The 23,037-nt window shown below is 53.2% G+C and overlaps 11 protein-coding genes across 11 annotated transcripts; 6 read left to right on the forward strand and 5 right to left on the reverse strand.

Annotated features, from left to right (window-relative positions):
* Positions 1-584: 584 nt before the first annotated feature.
* On the reverse strand, positions 585-1,777 carry ATEG_08248 (TauD/TfdA dioxygenase family protein; the record flags this gene model as incomplete). The annotated part of the gene is made up of 3 exons (XM_001216869.1): positions 585-733; positions 794-1,510; positions 1,648-1,777. The coding sequence occupies 3 exons, from the start codon at positions 1,775-1,777 to the stop codon at positions 585-587; spliced, it is 996 nt and encodes a 331-aa protein (XP_001216869.1).
* A 1,224-nt stretch (positions 1,778-3,001) lies between these two features.
* On the reverse strand, positions 3,002-4,021 carry ATEG_08249 (PQ-loop repeat-containing protein; the record flags this gene model as incomplete). Its single annotated transcript, XM_001216870.1, has 5 exons — positions 3,002-3,114; positions 3,329-3,602; positions 3,658-3,861; positions 3,912-3,929; positions 3,977-4,021. The coding sequence occupies 5 exons, from the start codon at positions 4,019-4,021 to the stop codon at positions 3,002-3,004; spliced, it is 654 nt and encodes a 217-aa protein (XP_001216870.1).
* Positions 4,022-4,865: 844 nt separating this feature from the next.
* Positions 4,866-6,612, forward strand: ATEG_08250 (uncharacterized protein; the record flags this gene model as incomplete). The annotated part of the gene is made up of 2 exons (XM_001216871.1): positions 4,866-6,276; positions 6,332-6,612. 2 exons carry the CDS (start codon positions 4,866-4,868, stop codon positions 6,610-6,612), a joined length of 1,692 nt encoding a protein of 563 aa, XP_001216871.1.
* Positions 6,613-7,199: 587 nt separating this feature from the next.
* On the reverse strand, positions 7,200-8,340 carry ATEG_08251 (uncharacterized protein; the record flags this gene model as incomplete). The annotated part of the gene is made up of 2 exons (XM_001216872.1): positions 7,200-7,230; positions 7,286-8,340. The coding sequence occupies 2 exons, from the start codon at positions 8,338-8,340 to the stop codon at positions 7,200-7,202; spliced, it is 1,086 nt and encodes a 361-aa protein (XP_001216872.1).
* A 1,244-nt stretch (positions 8,341-9,584) lies between these two features.
* ATEG_08252 (phosphate-repressible acid phosphatase precursor) lies at positions 9,585-10,759 on the reverse strand (the record flags this gene model as incomplete). Its single annotated transcript, XM_001216873.1, has 5 exons — positions 9,585-9,859; positions 9,960-10,090; positions 10,151-10,362; positions 10,418-10,488; positions 10,543-10,759. The coding sequence occupies 5 exons, from the start codon at positions 10,757-10,759 to the stop codon at positions 9,585-9,587; spliced, it is 906 nt and encodes a 301-aa protein (XP_001216873.1).
* A 285-nt stretch (positions 10,760-11,044) lies between these two features.
* ATEG_08253 (Zn(II)2Cys6 transcription factor) lies at positions 11,045-12,961 on the forward strand (the record flags this gene model as incomplete). The annotated part of the gene is made up of 4 exons (XM_001216874.1): positions 11,045-11,104; positions 11,126-11,855; positions 11,883-12,697; positions 12,755-12,961. 4 exons carry the CDS (start codon positions 11,045-11,047, stop codon positions 12,959-12,961), a joined length of 1,812 nt encoding a protein of 603 aa, XP_001216874.1.
* A 508-nt stretch (positions 12,962-13,469) lies between these two features.
* ATEG_08254 (uncharacterized protein) lies at positions 13,470-14,880 on the reverse strand (the record flags this gene model as incomplete). The annotated part of the gene is made up of 5 exons (XM_001216875.1): positions 13,470-13,868; positions 13,920-14,214; positions 14,265-14,406; positions 14,465-14,545; positions 14,724-14,880. The coding sequence occupies 5 exons, from the start codon at positions 14,878-14,880 to the stop codon at positions 13,470-13,472; spliced, it is 1,074 nt and encodes a 357-aa protein (XP_001216875.1).
* Positions 14,881-15,424: 544 nt separating this feature from the next.
* Positions 15,425-17,125, forward strand: ATEG_08255 (putative beta-galactosidase; the record flags this gene model as incomplete). The annotated part of the gene is made up of 1 exon (XM_001216876.1): positions 15,425-17,125. The coding sequence occupies one exon, from the start codon at positions 15,425-15,427 to the stop codon at positions 17,123-17,125; it is 1,701 nt and encodes a 566-aa protein (XP_001216876.1).
* A 509-nt stretch (positions 17,126-17,634) lies between these two features.
* On the forward strand, positions 17,635-18,628 carry ATEG_08256 (uncharacterized protein; the record flags this gene model as incomplete). Its single annotated transcript, XM_001216877.1, has 2 exons — positions 17,635-18,225; positions 18,281-18,628. The coding sequence occupies 2 exons, from the start codon at positions 17,635-17,637 to the stop codon at positions 18,626-18,628; spliced, it is 939 nt and encodes a 312-aa protein (XP_001216877.1).
* A 279-nt stretch (positions 18,629-18,907) lies between these two features.
* On the forward strand, positions 18,908-19,604 carry ATEG_08257 (putative nuclear distribution protein RO10; the record flags this gene model as incomplete). The annotated part of the gene is made up of 2 exons (XM_001216878.1): positions 18,908-19,139; positions 19,198-19,604. 2 exons carry the CDS (start codon positions 18,908-18,910, stop codon positions 19,602-19,604), a joined length of 639 nt encoding a protein of 212 aa, XP_001216878.1.
* Positions 19,605-22,066: 2,462 nt separating this feature from the next.
* sho1 (osmosensor SHO1) lies at positions 22,067-22,976 on the forward strand (the record flags this gene model as incomplete). Its single annotated transcript, XM_001216879.1, has 3 exons — positions 22,067-22,225; positions 22,278-22,400; positions 22,449-22,976. 3 exons carry the CDS (start codon positions 22,067-22,069, stop codon positions 22,974-22,976), a joined length of 810 nt encoding a protein of 269 aa, XP_001216879.1.
* Positions 22,977-23,037: the final 61 nt, after the last annotated feature.

Consider the following 23,037-nt stretch of genomic DNA (forward strand, 5'->3'; position numbering starts at 1 on the left):
GAATCATAGAGACATCTTTGCCGCCCGCAGTGTCGATCATGGACACCCCATATATTATGACATGTAGGAAGCTCGCCTGCATGCACCACTCCCTACATGGGTCGGCTCGATCCTGCTCTCCTTGGTATTGCTACTCCAAAGCATTGTCCACGTATCTGCACCATCACCGAATCCATAAGATCAATTTCCGAGAACATCCAGTGTTATGCCGCTCCAGAACCCTAATTGGGATGACCGATATATGGCTTGAGCTATTCACCCTGTGCCTGACAAGATATCTGTCACCGGAATGCCAATGCTGATGCTGTTGGTGGCTCTCTTCGACCGGCATCCCGTCGGCAATGGAACTGATATCAGCAGTTGTGTCTCTGTTCCCTGGTAGGAAAGGTCATCCATGTGTTGTAGCGCAAATGCGGAGGCTCGCAGTCGTACTAATGCCAATTTTACCCAGTGGTCCATTTTATCCATCCTCATGGTTATGAATCTTTCCAATGCAACGTATCATAAGTCTAAGACGCTGTATGCTTGTATCGCGCATGAGTAGTGGGCTATCATCCTGATTCAGGCAAATCCAGTAAACCCCTTTAGATGCTAAGACCCTCCTCTCTCGACAAGCTATTCGGATCCAAGTATGGCTTTTCGCCAATCCCAACCGCCCGATGACCAAATCGCTCTCCAAGGCCCTCGTAGTCAAACGTGGCCGTGTGGAAAGCACACCGGTTGTCCCAGATGGCTAATAAGAGTGTCAGCGGTGTATCGCATTGCAAGGATCACAGGTGCCCAGAGAACTTACCAATATCGTTCTTGTTTCTCCACTTGAACCGCACCTGGATATCGTGATTCTCCAGGATAGTGTTATAGAACTTCTTCAGCAACTCATCTGATTCGGTCTGGGTGAGCTCATTGATCTTGTGGGGGAAGGGCCCAACAGCGAAGATGCTCTTCCAGCCAGTCACCGGATTCGTGCGCACAACAGGATGGACAGTAGCCAGGTCCTTGCCAACGTTTAGCGGGCTACCACGGGGCTCCGTGTAGATCCTGACGTTGTCGGGATCTCTCTCCGCAGCCTGAAGAAAGCCGGACCCGATAAATGTAGCCGTCAGACCTTCGAAAAACTTCTGATACGGTTTGGAAAACCGGTCGTACAGCTCATACCCGGACGCCCAGAGCGTGTCGCCACCAGTCTTCGGCAGCTGGGTCAGCCGGAGCGAGGTGTAGTCGGCTGGGACAGGCTCGAACTGAATATCCGAGTGCCACCTGGCGGAGTCATAGCGACGTTTGTTGGGCTGATTCTCGTGGCGGAACATCTTCTTGCGCGCAAGCGAGCTGATCGTGCTGACCTGCGCGTCTGCGACACCGAATTCATTGGTGTTGTTGAGCACCGGGTGGATGTGGAGGGTTGAGTCGGCTGGCTTTCCTGACAGCTGTCCTAGTCGGTGCACCAGCTGCTTTTGCAGGTCGTCGGTGAGGTTGTCTTGGGCCCGGAAGAAGACGACGCCCCGTTGGGAGACTGGGATATCGGGTTAGTCTCTCGGTGACTTGGGAGATATGTGAAGCGTATACTTGTTATGGCGAGGTCCCGGATCAGCTCGTCAGCATTGGCCGCATTCAATATGTCATCGACGATGTTTACATTCTGGAATTCACGGCCAATAGCAGGTGTAGTCTCTTCGAATGCAAACTTATCCAAAGCACCACTGGGCTTCAGCGGTGCCGGGTATTCCCTATTTGGTGCATCGCGCACCGGGAGCGAGATATCTGCAATTTGAGAGGGCATGAGGATGAGGACAATGCAAAAAGACACTCTGTGCGGCCACGCAAGAAGAGGATGGGTTCTAATATCGGTATCAGTTGGGTTCTACAAAGTATATACATTCCTCGTGAGGGCGGATCACGCAATCGCGTATAAACCTCACGACTTACTCCACAGCGTTATCATCTAGAAGCGTGCGGGGCATCGCAATGAAGCAAAACGTCTAGCTAATTCGTAATGTCTGTACTAATTTCTCCGGCAAGTATTTTCAGTGGATGGCGATCACGGAATACCAGGCTCCAATTACACCTGATGTCGTGCCTCCCCGAGCCTCTTACATGTTTGTCAGAGGAAGTACAATCGAATTATGCATCAGGGAACCCGCATTATTTGGTCAAATTATTCTTTAGCCTGAACATGAATCAGTGTCAGCTGAGACTGACAGGAACATGAAGCATTTGACCCCAATCCACTGATCAGGGAGACATCTCGACATAGAGGGTATCTCCAAGCAAACTGTCTATGACAATCAACATCTGCCCTCCCAGATAAGCACAAATCATTATATTTCCACTCAAAAGACCGACCACACGGAGCTAGCTCGCCGAACGTTGCTACTATCGAATTGCCTTTCTTCAAATCCAGTCCATAACCCCGGAGTATTTGCAATTGTAATCCATAAACTCGTCCGGTCTCAGTGTAACTTTCTTTAAACCGTTCTCTGTTGCCGGACGAGCTTGCCGGCTATACTGCTGAATCAGATTGGCTCTCTCGTATAGGACGTTGAAAACCTCCATCAGGGTAGAATTCACAACCGCCAGCAATGGATAGTCCATGACATTCTCAAAGAAGGCACCCAAAGCCTCGGTGCCTTCAGAGGTCTGGCTAGCTCCCTGCACTTCCGTCGGCAGCATGGCATGCGCAGCATCGCCGATAAGAATAGTCCAATCTTTATGGCCCAATGGTCAACATGTGGGATCAAATGTCGCAAAGAGAGACGGCAAGGATGACCCACACAACCGCTTTGAGCCCATGAACAAGCCGGCCCTGAATGAAGAGGGTTTCAAGCTGACGGGCATTCCTTATATCAAAGCGGAGGCCTGATCTGATGTATTTAATGTTGCCTGGAGTTATGCTCAGAACTGAGAATGTCCATCAGCATCCTCCGGTATAGTGTCGGCACATCTCCTGTAGTTTGTTGTATGTCTCAGGTGCCTTTCATCTACATGACAAGAATCTGATTATCATTTACCATGTCAATTGGATTGAGTGGATATGGCTTAGGATCTCTGTCGCGTCACTCTTCTCGCCACGACCTCTGATCCCGATACCGTTCGAAATACCGATGTAGATGACGGCATCTGATGTAGGGATAAATCCGGTTGTTCTTCGATGTTTTCTGCTTTCGCACGCTCCTTAATCCAGGGCAAGAAGTTGTATGCTGCGCCACAGATAAAAATCCCGATCCACAATGTAAGTTCGGTGCCGTATATCACGATTGCCAAAACGTCAATACTTTTCTCGAATACTATAGTGGATGAGTACCTGGAGGCGTATCCGGTGGTGGGTACATACCGACAGATATCAGGGAAAATAAATCTCCAGCTGCATCGATCCCCACAAATATAAAACTGATACCGCGGACGGTCCGGTGGACATAGATATCCCAATAATGAGTGAGAACTCCCGCCGCTAGGAGTGACGCACTAAGCACCGCCATGAGAATGAGAGGCCACCTCAACTCTTGGTTCTTCGACGCACGCAGGGCGAATATCAAGGCTACTTCGATCCCACCAAACAGGCACATAAGCAGAGTGACTGCTGCGACGCATTTCGTAATGGAGTATTTCTGTCCTCAGTTAGGACTGGATATCTTCGAAAAACTCTTTATTCACACTACTCACTTGTCCATAGTAAAGACACTGGGCCCAGGTGACGAGACTTAGAACTGTGAGAATCTGGGCCTGGATTCGCAGTGCTATGTTCAGTTCTTCGACGATGTTGTAGACACCCAGAGGGACTCCTGCAGCGGCCCATAGGAGCATCATCGATGCTTGTAGTCCTTCGGTATCATGTCGTCGATAGTTGATGACAATTTGGGGTATAAGCTATGAGGCTTAGTACCGTTTGTGTGAAGTTCGGTAAAGATATATCTTACCTGGACGGACCAACAGACCTGGGTTGATTGTTAGATTATTACTCGCTGGACACGCCTGAACTTACAGCACCTAGAGTTCCGAGGACATTGGCCGCTATCGGAACATCCATTTTGCACATTGAAGAATGACCAGTTCTCAGGAGGATCGGAGATCAAGGGCGATTGATAAGACAGTAGTCGTCACGTGCTGATAATGAATCTGATAGTCTGATTAGTTGATTATGTAGCAAGAGGTAAGACCAAGAACGTTGAGTACTGCGGAGTATAGAATGGCTGTTTTTCGAGGCATAATATATAGATGAGATTGATTATACGTATGTGTCAGCGTCACCTAGAAGAATAGACCGGATATGTATACAGAAGCTAAGCCCACTTACGAACGAATACTTACACTGTCTCCTCCAAATCAGCCGTACATTGATCTTCAAGGTATCCAAGACATAGATACATGACCGTAAATCCCTACAACATAGGTACTGAAGTCATCTAACAAAAGTGCGCCGGAGTAGACTACCGGCAGTGTCTACTGAGCCATTGCCGGGATTTCCCCGGATTGTCTGAGCGGAATTAGGGCAAAGGACGATCTCCGATACAAACACCGAAACGCCCGAAACATACAGGAATATCTCCGCACTATGGGGTTCCACCGTCTGGTATATTAGTAGAGAGCACGCACCCATGCAATTCAGATCGTTGCGTTGGTTAGCAGTCGCCTCTAACTTGTATATTACTACATTTATCGGTATATAAATTGTCACAATGTCGGTTCAATATCTCCAACGTGGAAAGCCTCAACACTAACATGTGCACAGGTACACTGCATCCTTTGCCTTCTTCGAGGCAATATGGGATGTAAATGCTTTCAAAATATCCCCATTGCGCGCACAGAACTGACGTCTTCAGGCCGGAATCACCCATGTGTTTGTCAACCTAGGCTCCGATCACCCTAGCATCATGGAAGCCATCGTAAAGGGCCAAACCGAGAGACCAGACTCGTTCCCACGCATCATCACCTGTCCCAGCGAGATGGTCGCTCTCTCCATGGCCGATGGCTACGCTCGTCTAACAAACAAGCCGCAATGCGTGATTGTCCACGTCGACGTGGGCACACAGGCCCTGGGACCCGCGATCCACAACGCCTCCTGCGGCCGAGCCCCAGTCCTCATTTTCGCGGGTCTATCACCCTTTAGCATCGAAGGCGAAATGTGCGGCTCCCGCACAGAATTCATCCACTGGATCCAGGACGTCCCAGACCAGAAGCAAATCGTCAGCCAGTACTGCCGGTACAGCGGGGAGATCAAGACGGGCAAGAACATCAAACAGATGGTCAACCGCGCCCTGCAGTTTGCCACCAGCGACCCCAAGGGCCCAGTCTATCTCATGGGCGCTCGAGAAGTCATGGAAGAGGAAATCCAGCCGTACACGCTCGACCAGACCCTCTGGACCCCGACGCAGCCGACAGCCCTCCCGGATCGCGCCCTCAAGCCCATCGCCGAGATCCTGCTCAACGCCCAGCGTCCGCTCTGTGTCACCGGATACAGCGGCCGCAACCATGCCGCCGTCGATGCGCTCGTCACGCTGGTCAACACCGTCAAGGGCATGCGCGTCCTGGACACCGGCGCCTGCGACATGTGCTTCCCTGCCGACCACCGCGCCTGGCTGAGCAGCCGCTACGGCGTGCACGATGCCATCCCCGAGGCCGATGCTATCCTCGTGCTGGACTGCGACGTGCCGTGGGTCCCGACGAGGTGCAGGCCGCAGCGTACCGCGCGGATCATCCATATCGACGTCGACCCGCTTAAGCAGCAGATGCCCGTGTTCTATATCGACGCGGAAATGCGCTTCAAGGCGGATGCGGAGACGGCGTGCAGGCAGATCGTCGAGTATATCATGCAGGATGCGTCTCTGCGAGAGCTGACTGTGTCGTCGGCGTTTAATGAGCGCTGGGAACGCCTCGGGCAATCCCATCAGGACCTGTTGGCTTCGATTGCGGCAACCGCGAAACCTAACCCTGATAACACATTCACATCCGCGCATTTGTGCAGTCTGCTCCGCAGGCTGGCCCCGCAGGACGCGATCTACGCAACGGAGGTTGTGACTAACACTCCCGTCGTCGCCGACCATATCCAGGCCACACTTCCCGGTCACTGGATTAACTGCGGAGGTGGTGGTCTCGGCTGGAGTACTGGGGGTGCGTTGGGGATCAAGCTGGCGTCGGATGAGCTGGCTGGAGGTCCCGGAAAGGGCAAGATGGTGATCCAGATCGTGGGCGATGGCACGTTCATGTTCAGCGTGCCCAGCAGTGGATACTGGATCTCGCAGAGATACAAGATCCCTATCTTGACTATTGTTTTGAATAACCGAGGTACGTATATTGCCCTTATTTCCTATATTGGTTTGATATATACTGATGTGCGCAGGCTGGAACGCCCCCCGGGCGTCAATGGAGCTTGTGCATCCCGACGGGCTTGGGTCTCGCGTCACGAATCATCAGTTGAATATCGCGTTCTCCCCGCCGCCTGACTACTCTGGGATTGCGCGCGCGGCATCGAACAATACCATCTTTGCGGCGAAGGTCGGAGAAGCCTCGCGGTTGGAAAGTGTTCTCAAGGAGGCTATCGCAACAGTGCAGAGTGGGACAAGTGCTGTGGTTGATGCGGTGATTAGCAATTCGTTGGAGCCGGCCAAGAGTAAACTGTGATTAGTTGGAATAGTGTCCTGCAATATGCTATCAGGTTGAAGAGCTTAAAGATTGCTAAATAAACAAATACCACACAATGATGAAACCCCAAGCCGCAGAACACACCATACTCTACTCCCTCTGCGACATATATCCACTCTCAGGCAGAAGCAGCGGCTCAGCACTGGACGCACCACTATCAAGCTCCGAGGAGAACGCAATCTCCGGAGACCCTGCCAGCTTCGACCTAGGTGACCATCCTTCCGGACTCAATGAATTTGGAGCCCGTCCCAGCAATGTCTCCGGGCTAGACCCTGGGCTGAACCGCAGATGTCTACGATGCGCATGGGTCGCCAGCCAGTCCTCCTGTTTCTGCTTTTCTTCGCGCCGAAAAAGGGCCGAACCATGGCGTATCACCCGGAGCATCCATGCGACAAGCAGGAACTGCGCACCCAGACACCCCGACACCAGCGCCGGGTAGAACGTGTGCGCATTGCGGGCCCGCTCATCGCTGTCGTCCAGAACAATATGGGCATCGGCCTTGCGGCTGAAGTACGCGCTCCAACAGAAGCACGAGTTGAACAAGCCACAACTAGACAGAAACACCATCAGCACAATGGGCACCCCGACCAGCGCATCCTTCGTCAGCGTCATCGCGTAGTGATACTTCCCCGTGGCCAGCCCCGTCACCCACGTCGCCCAGGTGACGAACGCGCTGGCCACCCACAGGGCGAACATCGCAAGGAGCATCACACTCCGACAGCCAAACCCCGTCGTCGGCGTAACCACAATCTCCGCCACGGCCACGCCCGTCGCAACGAGCACGGGCAGCGAGGCCAGCACCAGCAGCAGCCACGGACTGTTGTCGCGCGAACCACCCCGGAACCCGAGCCGCTTCCGCGGCTGGTAGCAGTACACCGCGCCGCTCCATTGCTGCGCGGCGTAGAAGTCCGTGACAGCGGCGGTCCGGCGGCCGACAAGAAAGTGCAGCGACTTCTTGTCCGCCGAGAACCGGCGCAGGTCCTCAACGGAGTGGCCCGTGACGGTCTTGACGTAGCGCTCCATGATGCGCAGACACGTCCGCCGCGACGTGTACCCGCCGAGCGCGTTGCTCACCAGCACGAGCGGGATCAGCCACGAAATCAGCAGACTGGTGCCGATGCGGCCGCCCGGCGGACTCGAGCTCTTCCCACCGATGACGTCGACGAACGCCGCGACGACGTGGTACAGGTACGAGACGACGGCGAGCCCCGCGCGTCGAAGCTCGACGGACCGGCTGTCGGACAGTTCGTTGGCGGCCTCCTTCGTGACGTGGTAGAACTGCTCCGTGCTCATGTCCGGCCGCTTCTCGCGGACGAGCTGCTCGAAGTGCGCGCGGAACCTGTCCGCCCCCGACCCGACGAGCTCCTCGATGGCTGCGTACACCGTGCCGATGTCGAGGATGCGGCGCTCGTAGGATTCGGTCTCCTCCTGCGGGCGCGGCGGGTTGTAGGTCCGCGCCGCCGCGTAGCAGCGGCTCCAGAGCTCCGCCTTGGTGAGGAGCGACCACAGGCTGTCGATCGGGTCGCCGAGGATGTGCAGGATGACGAGGTACTTTTCCGGTCCGAGGCGCGCCATGTGTGCGTTGCCGATGAGCAGGAGAATCGGAATCAGCCAGGTGCTGAGTCGCGGGCCGATGTCTTCGTAGAAGCTGGCGCCCCCGCCGCAGGTGGCGACACAGCCGGGGAGGTTAAGCATGAGGTTGGACATGTTGGACATGGGGATGTCATTTTGCCGGTAGAAGACCCAGTCGTCGGGCAATAGGGTCCCGTTCATGAGGCGGTTCTTGACGATCTGGTTGCATTCGGCCTTTTGGAAGGCGACCGCATGTCCCGTGACTGCGAGAAAGAGTATGAGCTTTGTTAGTCTCGCAGGTGTAGGAAACATCATTTGATGTAAAGAGAGGAAGATTTGCCAGTTGGCTTCTGGTATCTAGTTAATGCATGCATGCTCATGACTGGGATCCGGCAGATAGGCCTGCTTATATCGCGATGGTATAGCAAGGGGATCATCATGTATTCAGCGTACACAGGCATCAGCACTAGTGCTGGGCATCAGGGCGCAGAATCTAGTCTGAGCCTGTTCGATGGTATGTGCTGAGGTGTTATTAGATGGCGTCGAGCATAAAGTCTCAGGTAGCTCTGATCAAATCACTTGTCTGCCTGGAGTATAAATACGAGAACAATGTCATATGCACGGCGGTTAGAACTGATTCATGCGTCGGAATTGGCAGGCGATTCGAATAGACATGCGAGACTTCTACCAGTAGAGATGGGGATAATCCCACGTGCGGGAGGCGTTGGACCGGGGTCCAGCAGAATGCGCTCACAGCAATATATATACACGAATCTTAGATTGATCAGGGCCTTGGCCGTTAGCCTTGGGTAGTGGCGGCGCTAGTCTGTACGATAGAGTATGGTGACTCTTGCGTGCACATGAATCGAATGCCACATCTTATACCTCTGGTTTTTCGACGTTTAGGCCAGACAGGCGGCGGCTGGGGCTCTGTATGCTTTTGTGCTTTTTACCGGACTACATCTTCATGCCCACTAAGATAATGATCCATATATTATGCTGGACATAAGACTTGCCGCTACTACTATCACTACTATCAGGACAATGGTCAGATCTACCAGCTGCAAAGCACGATTTTCCCATATTCTTGCATGGGTTAGCACGTTCGCTTAGCCTGGCGCAGTTGCCCCGTGAACTATTTGAAGCTTGAGGGCTGCAGAAACTCCTTTCATAAGCCAGAGCCCCTGGAACAAGACCTGGATAGACATATATTGAGATGAATCGCAGTAACACATGTATCGGCGCCCACATTATCCTTTTCCTGAGCCCAAGGCTTCGATTCCAGACGGAAACAAGTCTTTTGTCACATTGTGGATGGACAATTTGACAAGATGTGATGCTATGGAATCGCACTAATTAACTGGATAATCATAGACTACCTAGTAGAACGCAGTGGCATCCACGTCGTTTTGTCCGAGGTTCCCTAAGCCCCAATTGGTCTCCACCGTCTTCAACAGACTATAGTGATTATATGCAGTGTTATCCTTAGTACCAACCTTTGCGCTTGATACCGCGCCACCCAACAGGACAGCATAGATCTGGTTCGTCCCTATGGTCAAACCTTCGTCAAATGTAAGGATGATCAATGTGCGATCGGTGTTGAAGCTCTTGTTTGACAGTAGAGGAGTCAAAAAGTTCCGAGACCAAGTTCCAGCTGTGGCAAGTGAGCTGTCGTGTCCATCATTGGCTGTGAGTCACATTGGGTCAGTTCGAGTTCAAAAGAGTCCTGATAAAAAGGCGAGAGAAGCATATACTCATGTTGGGAGTGATGAACATCCATTGAGGCAGTTTGTTGTTGTCCAGATCCTCATAGAACATGGTGAAGTTCTTCGACTTAGCAAGACGGTCAGTGTTGGAAGTAACTGAGTTGTAGCTCATGAGCGGACTTCGAAACATCTTGTCAGTTACTATGTTCTCTCGCGCCACTTTGGCTTTGGGGACTCACTTGTGCTTGCGCACGTAGTCATTTGCGCCGGTTTGCTGGTTACGGTAATTCGCCTCGAAGCCAGAATAAGGCATATCCTCCTGGTACAAACTCCAGCTGACACCGGCGTCTTCTAGGAGATCGACGATTGTCTTCGTACTCGAAGAGATATAGTGTGTACTGTCGTCGGTGATCCCAAAGGTGTTCCCACCAACAGCGGCGACATAATTCGGCTGCAGTCCCATGTGAGCAACAAGAGATCATCCACAACGTCTGGAGTCATGGTACCTGAGAGGGATGGGTGATCGCAAAATAGTTTGTGAGCGTGATGCCTAGAGACGCCAGATAGGCGAGGTTTTCTAGACTCCAAGTCAAAGAGATGCACTTTATCAGAATCCCACGTCGCCACTCACTGTCTTTTATAGCCGCACTGTAATCCTCGTTCTCTAGCCAGATCTGAACAAAGCGATCGAAAGTTAAGCCGGCGACACTCGATGTAGGGGATAGAGTCAGCGCAGTAGCAGCGGCCTCGGCTACGGCGGCCGTGCCAGTAGCAGTATATTGTGACTGGGCGTGTACCAACACACTCAGCGCATAAAGCGCAGTAGCAGTAGTCCGAGAGAAGATCATGGTACCCAGCAGATGGCAGTGGTGAATCGGATCGAGCTGGAAGATACTCAGCAGTCTACCTCGTCGGTGGCCACATTTCCCTACCTATAAATACCCATTCAAATAGGTATCATTCACATGCTATCAATTTAGGTGCAGGCGGAGTTGCATTGTCACAATATCCACTCGACGAGTTATCTCCTAACAACCGACCACGTGCAGCGGCGTAGTCCGTAGCAGTAGGCCGAGACTACTTTGGTACTGGTTGGATTGAGTACGTTGCGCCTAAAAGTCAAGGTCACCAGTATGCTTCCTTCATGTTGCGTGCTTCTACTAGTGTTAGAGATAGAGGAAGAGGTGATGTTGGTGTGTGTTGATTCTATCTAGAAAGCAGGGCAAATAGGCGCTAGGCCTAAAGAGGCAACCCGGGAGCCCAAGGCTCCGACAACTACCTACGTAGTTGGTCCCCTTCACATCCACACATCCTCATGGTCTTCACGTCCCAATGCAGGAAAAGGAGATCTCTGGCAGACCACTCAAAAATCCCCTCGCACCTGTTGTCTGAACATTGTCATGAAAGTGGCCAAATCATGCACTCAATGCCGCGCAGCAAAGCGGAAATGCAGCGGAGGCACGGCGCCCAACTCGGCCTGCACGATCTGTACCCAGAAAGGCAAGCATTGCTCCTTGCGGGTTATCGTGAATTCGAATCGAAGAATCGCTCCGGTCACTACTGCATCGGATCCCTCCACGGTAGTGGGTGATGATGTTCGGGATGGACTGATCGGCCTCTACTTGCGGTCCATCCACGACAAACCACACACCCTGTTCCATCCAGCCAGCTTGAAGTCTCGCGTGGCCGATGGCTCTCTGCCCAATGCAGTGCTGTTCAGTATTCTATCATTTGCTGCGCGATTGTCAACCGACCGGACTGTGCGGGACCGTGCTGGGAGTTTCTTCCAGACGGCCAAGGAGGCCTTGAAGAAAACAATCGACGAAGTGACGCTTGACAATATCCATGCCACGGTCCTCATAGGCAATATATGTGGAGCTGAAGGGGACTCCAATGCAGAGTCGCTATTCTTCGGTCAGTGTGTTTCCGTCAGAGTACCCTATGGTGGGTTCGTGCTGACTCTCTCAACAGGAATCGCTTTTCGTATGGCATTAATTCTTCGTCTGCCGGAAGCGAGCCCGGAGGATGACCGCCTTACGAGAGAAATCAAACTTCGAACATACTGGTCTCTATATATGATTGACCAGTGGTCCTCGGCTGGATTGGACATACCGCGCCAAATCACCGATACAAACCATCATCCCCTTCCTATGTCGGAGTCGGAATTTTGGACTTTACAGCCGGGGGAACAGGTGCCGGACCCTTCAGTATCGGTTCACCAACCAGGCCTTTGGGGCTACATGGTCATCCTGGCCAGAATATTCGGTCGCATACAAGAGTTGCACCGCAAATTGGCGAATAGTCAGTTGTCCGACGCCGAAGCGGAAGAATACACCCGCCAGCTGGCCCTCGAATTTGAGCAATTTTCTCACGACCTTCCTTCTCATGTGAAGTTTACCAGGGGAAGCCTCGAGCGCCATGCCATGATGGGATCAGGCGCGACCTTTGTTGCCCTTCATCTGGGCTACCACCATTACTCAACCCTGTTATACTTTCATTACCTGGATTCCACACATACGCAGGTCCCGAATCAGGCCCTCTTTGCAGCGCGCTGCAAGTTCCACGCTGCGGCTTTCAGCGATCTTTTGAGCTCTTCGAACGATATTCCTGGTTGCGAGGCCGTGTACTTTATCGTCGCCCATATGACTGTGATCTCATCTTCGGCTTTGCTCCACACTCTGTTGTTCGGCGAGCCAAACGAGCTGCCCGACACTCGGAAGAGGCTCTTTTCGAATTTTCAAGTCCTCCTCAAGCTCAAACAGTATTGGCCTGACGTGAGCAAGATGGTGCGTCTCATATACGCGTCTAATATCTGGCCGGCTGGCTAACCTGATAAACAATAGATTACGAGGCTTTTCACATTTCAACAAGCTTGTATTCGATCCACAGACCGAGTGTACGTTGTGGACAAGTGGATAGTAAAATTTCTGCTTCAACATGCTCTGCCGATCGAGGATAATCGTCGCCCGCCTGCTACCCAGTCATTTGCGGAACGTGACAGATTTGCGGAAGACGCATTGTCCATCCTCCGTCCAGCAGGCCCCGAGTAACTGCATATCCAACCCGCCAGTTTTTGGTATTCAAATCTCTTTGCCATCTGTCCCCTTTCCCAGGCCCATCTCGACTGAACGAGATAAGCTTGCCTTCTCGCCGTCAAACAAAGCTGCGATTTCTTCCAAGGTCGGACCTTTGGTTTCCACAAAGAGGAACCAAATGCAGAGACATTCAATGACCAGGATCGCTATGTATACAAAATAGAACCGCCACTGCAGATTCTCGAGTCCGATCGGATTCACATACTGGTTGAATACCGAGGCCGACGCTGTCAACGCGAGGTTAACAGCAATACCCTTGGCGCGAATATTGAAAGGCAATATCTCGGCGCAATAAGCGATTGTGAGACCCGGCCATGCGAAGCCTGCAACGCCGTAAAACAGGAAGATCATTGCAATGACGGCACTTCCTGCCCCGGTATTTCCGCCTTGGGCGTATGCAGCAGAGCATCTTTGAACGCGGGTTAGCATTGTCACACCCGCCCAAGGAATCGAGCATACTGGCTTACCCGGTCCAGATACTAAAAGTGATCAGCATCCCCACTCCAGCAATCATGAAGAGCTTCCGTCGTCCTAGGACGTCCACAAGAAAGGCCGAAAACCCTATTGCCACGAGAAAAGACCAAATTTGCAAGCCACCGTTAATGATAGCTTGATCCCTGGACGACTCGATTCCAACAGAGGTCAGGATCGAGTGGATGTAATAAGAGACAAGGCCATTTCCCGAGCACTGAGAGAAGAAAGACACCAGTGCAATCAGCAACAAGCGTTTCCTGTTTCCGGGAGTCTTCACAAGGAGCGTCCAACCGTCACCGGAAGTCGCCCTCTCGAGCATCACTGTATTCTTGATTTCCTGGAACTGCCATTGACAGAACTGGTCATTGTGGTCTCTGCTGCTGTGATACTATGTTGGCTACGTTAGCTGATGGAAGAAGATGGAGTTGGTGAAGCGTACTTTGACCAAAACGTCAAACGCCTCTTTGTCCTTGCCCTTTGCGCATAACCAACGCGGACTATCTGGGAGCAGCCAGATTCCAAGCAATTGGATGGTAGGAAGAGCGGCTTGCATTGCTACGGGAATCCTCCAAGAGGCGTCCGATGTGTATTTGATCGAGCCGAATACTGTCCAGGCCGCGATGATGCTACCGCAGTACCAGAGTGTGTTGTACATGGTTGTCAACGTTCCTCGGTGCTGAGGATGGGCGAGCTCAGTAATGAGTAAGGGGGCGGATCCCTGCGCGATATTCGACCTGTGCCGGTTAATAAACTGAGATACAGATCAGCTATGGTGGAAGCGCACCCAAAACCAACCAAGAATCGCCCAGCAATGAACATCCCCCTATTGACTGATGGGACCACTTGGATGACTGTGCCTACTAAGATCACGACGTTACCGATCACTACTCCAACCCGACGACCTAACAGATCGGCGATGTAGGAAGCTGGTTTGGATTGAAATATGTCAGAACATGCCAATGCCACTCTGCGTCTGTCACTCACAGAAGAGCAAAGCACATATGCCTCCGATGTTCTGAATTGCTGTCAAGAAGCCTAGGCTTGACCCGGTAGGGTTGCCGAAATCTGTCGTTTGTCAGCCACTGGGTCGAATGTCGTCTCGAACAAGGGCGCTCTTACAGTCCCTCCACGGGGCCATTGTCTGCAGTCCGTTCAGAAGTGACCCATCATATCCGTTGATCGTTGATCCTACAGGTAAACTCGGTTGACATGATGGACTGCTTTTTGCGAGACGATAACCTACCAAGGAGGAGAATTGGCATCAAAGCATAAAGCTTTCGGAGTCCAGTATGTTTCCACCAGGTTACTTCCGGGATCTGGAAAGATGAGGTGCACTGCGACGGTAACTCTACATGTTCTGCAGAAGCATCCTCCTTTCCGACGTCTTTTGAGGTGTCCATGGTATAGAGAGTTCAACTGACTTGGAAGGCTTTCTGTGAGAAGTCACGTCGGGTGAAAGATGTGCTCCAGAAAAGGAGTTTTGGGGGCCCTTTGCAAGCTTTATACCAAGGCATGAGACGTCGTTGATGCTTTCATCCTCCCGATGCCATTGGGTCGCCTCCATAGAAATGATGGTCCCATTGTCCTGAGGCCGAGAACCCCTAACAGTTCACACCTGGGGATGACTCCATCGCTGATCCTATCGCTGTGGATCATCGAGGCCGGCGGGATATCAGCCAATACGCATCGTCTATTCCCGCTTCCCCGCAAATGCCGTTTCCAGTATTGTTTGCTCGAAAGGGCTGGCAATCTATAGCGCAGTATTGCCCAATTAAGCGCTCTCAATCCCGAAGATGACTTGCAGTCTCGAACAGAATTTCTCCGGCGGGGGACCATTCAAGCAGTTACGAACGCTTATTTATTCTGGTCCTGCGCCTACACTGTGACTGCCAGTGCTACATCCCTCAGTGACTCCGATATTCCCCTTATCCTCCTACTACTACAATGTCCTCCGCAGCAAGCTCGATTCCCCATCTCCGCGAAACCACGGGCGGAAAGGGACTGGTCGTTGATGGACGGCCGTTCCTCATGCTCGCGGGCGAGCTCCAAAATTCCTCTCTTACCTCGGCCGAGTACATGGACACGGTGTGGCAGAAGTTAGTGGACACCCACTTCAACACCGTGCTCGGATGTGTCACTTGGGAAATGATCGAGCCGGTTGAAGGTCAGTTCTCGTTTGAGGAGCTGGACAAAGTCATCCTGGGAGCCCGCAAACACGGGCTTCGCCTTGTTCTCCTGTGGTTCGGGTCTTTCAAGAATGGCATTTCCACATACGTCCCAACTTGGGTCAAGACCAACCCCAAGCGGTTTCCCCGCGCAAAACTGCGCAAGGCCGGCGGTGTTCTTCAAGTTGGCGATGTGCTTTCGATCTTCCACGATGAAGCTCCAAAGTGCGATGCCAGAGCATTTGCTCAGCTGCTGCGACACCTCAAGGAATTTGACGAGAAGCATTCGACCGTCATTATGGTGCAGGTGGAAAATGAGACTGGTCTGCTCGGTGATTCCCGAGATGGCAGCGCAGAAGCCGAGAGGCGCTTCTCCCAGCCCGTCCCGCAAGACCTGCTCTCTTTCCTTGCAGACGACTGGCACAACCTCCATCCTGATCTACAAGAGAATCTCGCCCATTTCAGAGCAGCACAGCCTCGCGCCCAGGCCTCCTGGGTAGATGTCTTTGGCCAGGGACCACGCACCGACGAACTCTTCATGGCATACCACTACGCCAAGTACCTGAACCAGGTCGCAGCCGCAGGCAAGGCGGAGTACCCCATCCCACTGTACACAAACGTCTGGCAGAACTACGTCGGCCCTGACGGTGACAACGACTTTCCCGTCGTCGCCGGCGGCGGAGGCCTCCCCGGCGACTATCCTTCTGGCGGAGGCACCTCCAACGTCCTGGACATCTGGCAGCGGTTCGCCCCCTCCCTCGACTTCATCTCGCCAGACGTCTACCTAAACGACTACTCCGTCTCCTGCGCAAAGTACCGGCACCGCAACCAGCCCCTCTTTATTCCCGAGCAGCGGCGCGACGAGTACGGCGCCCGCCGCATCTGGGTCGCCTATGGCTCCTACCAGGCCCTGGGTGTCTCGCCATTCGGCATTGATACCCAGGAACCCGCAACCAACCCCTTCACCCGGCATTACGCCCTCCTCGATTCCGTGTCGCAGATCGTCCTCGAAGCGCACCGGAACCCGGGCTCGTCGATCGGCTTCTACTTTGATGAATTAACTCCCAATGGTCCCGACCCCTCGAAGGCAGTCACCAAGACATTTGGCGGCTTCGTCATTACAGTTGAGCGCTGCTTCGTGTTTGGTCGCCCCGGTCCCGGCGCCGGGATGCTTATACACCGCGGCGGCGCAAGGTTCCTCTTGATCGGTCGGGGATTCCAGGTCCGCGCGAAGTCTGTTTCTCCGACGTCGGCGTTCACAGGGATCCTGCGGTTTGAGGAGAAGGTTGTGGCTAATAAGGAGACGGGGGAGTTGCGGACTCTGCGTGTCCTGAACGGGGATGAGACCCGGAGTGGAATCTTTGCCATGATGCCGAATGAGGACCCGGATTATGGCGGGTTCCCGATCTGTGTCACGATCCCGGCTAGGACTATGATTGCGGAGGTGGAGTTTTATTCGGTGGAGGAGCAGGATGTGTAGAGTAGGGCGATTGTGTTGAAGCGAAAAGAGATGGCATCATCTAAATATCATCTCCTTAGTTTGGAGACATTGACTTCCCTAGTCCAAGACTACTCCGTCCATTCATGGAAGCCCAATAAGGTGTCCACGCTGCAAGATATGCCCACTTGATAGGAGATCAAATTAGACTCCACTTCGAGCTACATTAGGCCAACTTCTATGCTGGCTGACAGGGTCTTAGGCCGCCAACAACGGCGGCCGCATGAGGCTCGGCGTGTCACTAGAACCAAACAGGGCAAGTAGCCATCAGATCAGCTCGTATTTGCGACCGAAAGGGGGTTCTCGTGTTACTCCGTACTCGCTCCATGCGGCTCGTTCAGGGAATACGAGCATAGATACCTGTCGGAAGATGCTTTCGATGGCACGCGACAGAGCCAGTCTCTCGCACCGGGGTTTATATACCATACCTTCTTTTCCGGTAGCCTCAAGTCCTGTCGAACTTTTCTCCAGCTTTGATGGCCGAAAGCACCATGGCTAGCGACAGTGCCAGCCCCATTGGGGTCCCCGGGGCGCACTCGCAATCTCCGCCCCCGGCAACAACCACCCTCTGTCTGTACAAGCGTCTTCCGAAGGGCCGCAAAGCCCTCTTCGCCCCGTCCGACTCCGCGCCCGCAAGCTACTTCGTGAGCAATCCTGTCCCACACCGGTACCATTCGCAATGGAGACCAGTGTTCTATCGCGGGGATAATCCCAAGTACACTCCATCAGCCACAGTCATCGGACGTGCTTTTCGGAACGCCCTTTGGGGGAAGATCGAGTTCCAGCTGGGCGAGGGCGTCGGCGAGGAGCTGGAGAACGAGCGCCGGCGCAAAGCAGCCAAGAAACTCAAAACGAAGAACAAGTTTCGCAGGGCTTTTGGTGCCAGTGCGAAAGATGCCACGGAGGATCTGGAGGAGAAGCCGGTTCTTGGGCGGAAGATGGTGATACACGTACGGCGGTCGAGTGTGTTTAACCGTCACGTGGAATGGGAGCTGAATGGGGAGGTGTATCGGTGGACGGGGACGAGGATGTTCTCGACGAGTTTCATGAAAGGGGCTAAGGGTTGGTCGCACTCCCTGAAGGTAGGTCTGGGTTGATTAGATGCCTGTGTACTGTTGCTGATGACGAAAACTGTAGCTTGTGCGGGTGTCCGATCACGCGCTCATTGCGACCTTTGAAAAGAGCCGGTGGTCATCGTTTTCGAGCTCGATTAAATCCGGGGGTCCTCCTAATAAATCGAAGCAGTTTGTCGGCACTCTGCGCGTTCATGTTCCAACGCACTCAGAATTTCCGACTGCGAAAGGGGATGCAACCGTGCCGGAGATCCTCAATGATCATGATCTGGGCATCGCTGCAGAGACGGATCTCACTGATGCCATTGTCCTCACGAATTGGATAGTAGCAGAAGCCGAGCACCGGCTGCGTCTGAAGGTGCTGGATGTTCTCCAGGATATTGCTGAAAAGGCGGGTGAAGGTGGGGGATGAGCTGGATTGCTGTCAGTTGTCCGTTGAGTTGAAGTCGATTAGAATATATTATATGATATAATAATCAGTTAATTCGGATTCCATTTCTGTTACCAGTCCAAGTCTGTAGAGAGTTGAAGGAGAGGAAGAGTTGGAAAGGAACTATGGGTGCCTGGAGGATAAGCTTCCCCACGTGCGGAGTTTGACTTTGTTTGCATCCTCCTTGATCCTCCTCACTGTCTCCGATAGCTGTCACCCACTCCAATCAACAAACAGTCTATCCAGCATAACCACCCCAACATGACGATTGAAAACGACTCCGTGGCCGGTGCCACCATCGAACTCCTCGAGGCACGTCTCCGGCGACTCACCTACCTCCTCACGGGCGACGCGAACTGGACAGGGGCTCCCACCGCACCCGCGAAACCCGCCTCCCTGGACGACAGCGTCTCCCGCCGACTCCTCCGTCTCGAACGCGACCTCGAAAAACTGAGCAGAACCATTCCCGCCGTACGAGACGTCGTTCAGCTTCGTGCGTCACCACCCACTACATATTCTACATCCAACCAAACAAACTAACGATAGACTAGACGACCGCTTCCCCGACCTTTTCCGCCCGACGCCCCCGCAAGCCATCCCGGAAAACCTGACGACGCAGAATCTGGCCTCCATGGTGCTGTCGTACGCGTCCGCATTCCCGGAGACGGCCTCGCGTCTGACGTCGTTGAACGACCTGCCCATTCCCGACGCGCAGACCTCGGCGGCCCTGATCGAGTTGCAGCCGCGCATGGACCGGCTGGCGCAGACGCAGGACGAACAGGCGCAGGCGATCGCGGAGCTGCGGGTGCGCACGGCGCGCGTGTTGCAGCGGTGGTATGAGGTGTCGTTGGTGAGTGCGGGCGAGTGCTGGGCGGAATGGGAGGGACGACTCGAGGATGTGGAGCGGGAGGTCAAGCGGGAGGAGGTGGTGCGGGAACGACGGGCCAAGGAGGTGTGATTTTTTTCCCGCTTACTGTGTCCTTAGCCTGATTGCTTCCGGGTTGTTTCTTTCTGCTTAGCTATGATACCATTTTGTTTTCATTGTATAGATGAGCTGGCAGGTCAGCGTTGTGTCCACGTACCCGCGGTCTGGCCTACCGCCGGGGGTGGGAAATTACGAATTGAAAAGGGATCCAATTGATGTATCGAAAGCCACACGATCGTCGATGTAGATCCAGATCCAGCCTCACCGATGGGGCGACCTTGCAGATTCTGAGACGTGCCCGAGATGATCGTGGTTCCCACCAAGAGCCCATTCGGCCCTTGCAGGCCCGGGTCCGCTGCGGCATCCCCGCGAGGCTGCGCCAATTTCAGGTTGTCAAACGAGGGCTGTGTAATTGTCAGATGCGTAAGTACGACGTTGGCTTCAGGTGTGCGACAGGGAGATCCTGGTGTTGCATTCTTTGTGTATCCAACAGCTGCGTCGGAAGCCGATTGGGCTAGACGGTTTCTGGATTGCTTTTGCATGGGTATTCGGGAAGTGTCGGCTTCCGAGGGTTGGATTATGTGTATATTATTTACCGAGATGAAGTACCTCAGCTAAGGCGGGTACCGTAGTATGAAGTGGTATCCAAGTACATTTAATAGGCAAGGGTGTCTAAGAGTGAGGTCTGTGAAGTTTCGTAAGTACATATGTTTTATTGCAATTACGCTCAGTCAGCTAGCTGCCTGAGGAGCCGTGTAACCATTGCTAAGGATTCTTGAGTCAAGAATCAAATGATGCCGACCATTACCATCCTCGGTATCAATTTCACGCATTGTCTGTCGATCAACTGGGCCAGACGATTCTCTCGGTGGGCTCGAGCCACGCCTCACGAGCGTGGGCGTTGCGCGTCGTTCCGAGGGGCCGTCATCTCGGTTCTCATCTCCCGGACCAGGGACGGAGAAGACTGTGGAGGGAGATTGTTCCAGTAGGTTGTTCTTGTTATCTTATGAGAATAGTGATATCTTATGAGAATAATCCTTCAGGTGATTCTTTCTGCCTTGTGGGATCCATAATCCCGCCCAGACGTTAATTAATTATTTAATTTAATTTTGCTCCGCTTATGCACTCTCAATTGATTCCCTCAGCAGTTGGTATGCCATCCCACTCTCTACTTTTATTCTCTATTCTTCATAGTAAAGAACAATTACTATCATAAATATTCTGAATACATTATGGATCCTAGATCTCATAGATATCTATCTACCTACTCCGTACTGAGGGAGAATATAAAAATAGAAAAGCACCTCTCGATCCCCGGTCCGTCCCACTTTTCCCCGGGCAGAGCCAATGAGCACCCCCGGGTGCCTTGTGCGTCCGTGGTTCCCCTCCCCTCTTGTTATTCTCCTTTTCCGCTTCATTTCCCAACTTCCTCTTCTTCCTTCTCCTCTTCCTTCCTTCTCTCTCTTCGACTTCATCTTCTTCTCGACCCTTCCTTCTTCCCTCCCCATCCGTTCGATCGGTTTCCCCATCCGTCGACTATTCGCTCGTTTCCCCTCTGGGACATTTATTTTCTTTTCGGCCTCTTGATTTTCTTGCCCGTTTCACCTTCTTCCTTCTTGCTTCTTCCTCCTCTCTTTTCTCTCCCACTAACGTTTCATCTTCATTTCTCCTTCGCCTTCGCGTCCTCCCAGCCTGGTGCTGTGGTTTCTGCTCCTCTTCCTGCAAGGGGTTCAACCGTCCAACCTCGTTCCAAACGAACCCTTCTTCCTCCCGTTCCTGTCTCAGAATAGATTGCCTCCTGCGGATAAGCTACAGCCGCAATCTGTACTTGCTCCAACCTCGCCATACCCGCGCTTTAGGCTTTCTCCAGGTAATTACTTCCTTTTCCCTCCTTACCTGAGTCACGTTCCTCTCGCCCATGACTTGCCTCTGCACTCTTCATCGCGATGCATCTCATTTAATCTCCTTTCCCGACCGCCTCTGGGTTCGTCATGTCGTGCACCATGTTCATTGATCCACTCCTCGGTCGCCTTCGTCCATTCGATCCATTCAATCTAACTCCTCCATAGCTCGTCGTTCGCCGCGCTCGTGTCATTCATCGATCACGTCCAGCACCTCCCTCGACATTCGCGAACCCCGACCATCAAACTATCAACCTCCCGACAACAGCAAGCCTGTCGTCATCACCCGACTGCGTGGTTACGCCTGGTTAGGATACAGGGGCCGTCAATAGCTCGCTACCCGTCTCGTATATACGTCCTTGCCGTCCTTCGCCTCATTCATGGTCGCGTCCTCTTCCCACTCATCCTCGCTCCATAAACCGCATCCATATTCCCCAACCGTCTCGCAGAATGGCCAGATTCCGACCCAGCAACATCCTTCGGCGACCCCTTTCGCCCTCGCCACCGTCTCTATTTTCGATTCGTATGTCCCCTCGGCCCTTACCGCGCATCCCAATGGTCTCGGGATCGACTAAACGTGGCATCTAAGCTGGCATGGATTTATCGCCGCTCATCTTCATCCCATCGTTGGCGGCTATCAAGGACAAAATTATCCCACTTACTCCCTGGTGGGCGGTTGCCTACATGTTCTGCTGCAATATCGGCCTAACAATTGTGTTTGGCACCGACACTGGTGCGGTCTACAGCGTCGCGGTATGACTCTCGATTCGGTGCCACCAAGTCACTTCTTGCTAATCCATCCTAGATTGTAGGTTATCTGGCCGCTGGCCTCGTCATCACAACTTTGGCTGTGAACTCCCTGGTTTATGTCGACAATTCTGCATCCCAGGCAGCTGGAGCTGGCTTCATTCTCCTGTCCATGGTGATCGTATGTCAACTCTTCCAAGATCGACTATCCAATTGCTGATAACTCTAGATTGTCTGGATTTTCTACTTCGGCTCCACGCCTCAAGCCTCGCCCCGAGGTTTCATCGACTCTTTTGCTCTGCATAAGGAGAGCCCTCCTCCGTATGGAAACGGAAAGCATCTCTCCGGCGGCTTCGGTAACCGCCCCGAGACGACGTCCAGCCAGGCGCCTCAGATGTACACCTCGGCCCAACTCAACGGATTCGAGACTTCTTCGCCCGTGTCGGGCTATCCTGGTGGCGCTCCTGGCTCGGAAAACCGCAACTCTTCGGCACCCCGCTTTGGCAACCCTTCGACCAGCAATCTGCCTGCGAACGGCAGCGGCGACGTTGCGGGCGAGGTGCCCCAGCCTACCGAATACCCTTACCGCGCCAAGGCGATCTACTCGTACGACGCCAACCCGGAAGATGCCAACGAGATCAGCTTCTCCAAGCACGAAATTCTGGAGGTGTCGGATGTCAGTGGCCGATGGTGGCAGGCCCGGAAATCGACGGGAGAAACGGGTATCGCTCCCTCCAAATACCTGATTTTGCTGTGATTGTTGGAGCGGCGCTCCCGTTAATTGTTGTTTTCTTTCTTTCTCTCTTTCTGGCCTGTCA

The sequence above is a fragment of the Aspergillus terreus genome, genomic scaffold, assembly GCF_000149615.1.
Source record: "Aspergillus terreus NIH2624 scaffold_12 genomic scaffold, whole genome shotgun sequence".
Classification (NCBI taxonomy): domain Eukaryota; kingdom Fungi; phylum Ascomycota; class Eurotiomycetes; order Eurotiales; family Aspergillaceae; genus Aspergillus; species Aspergillus terreus.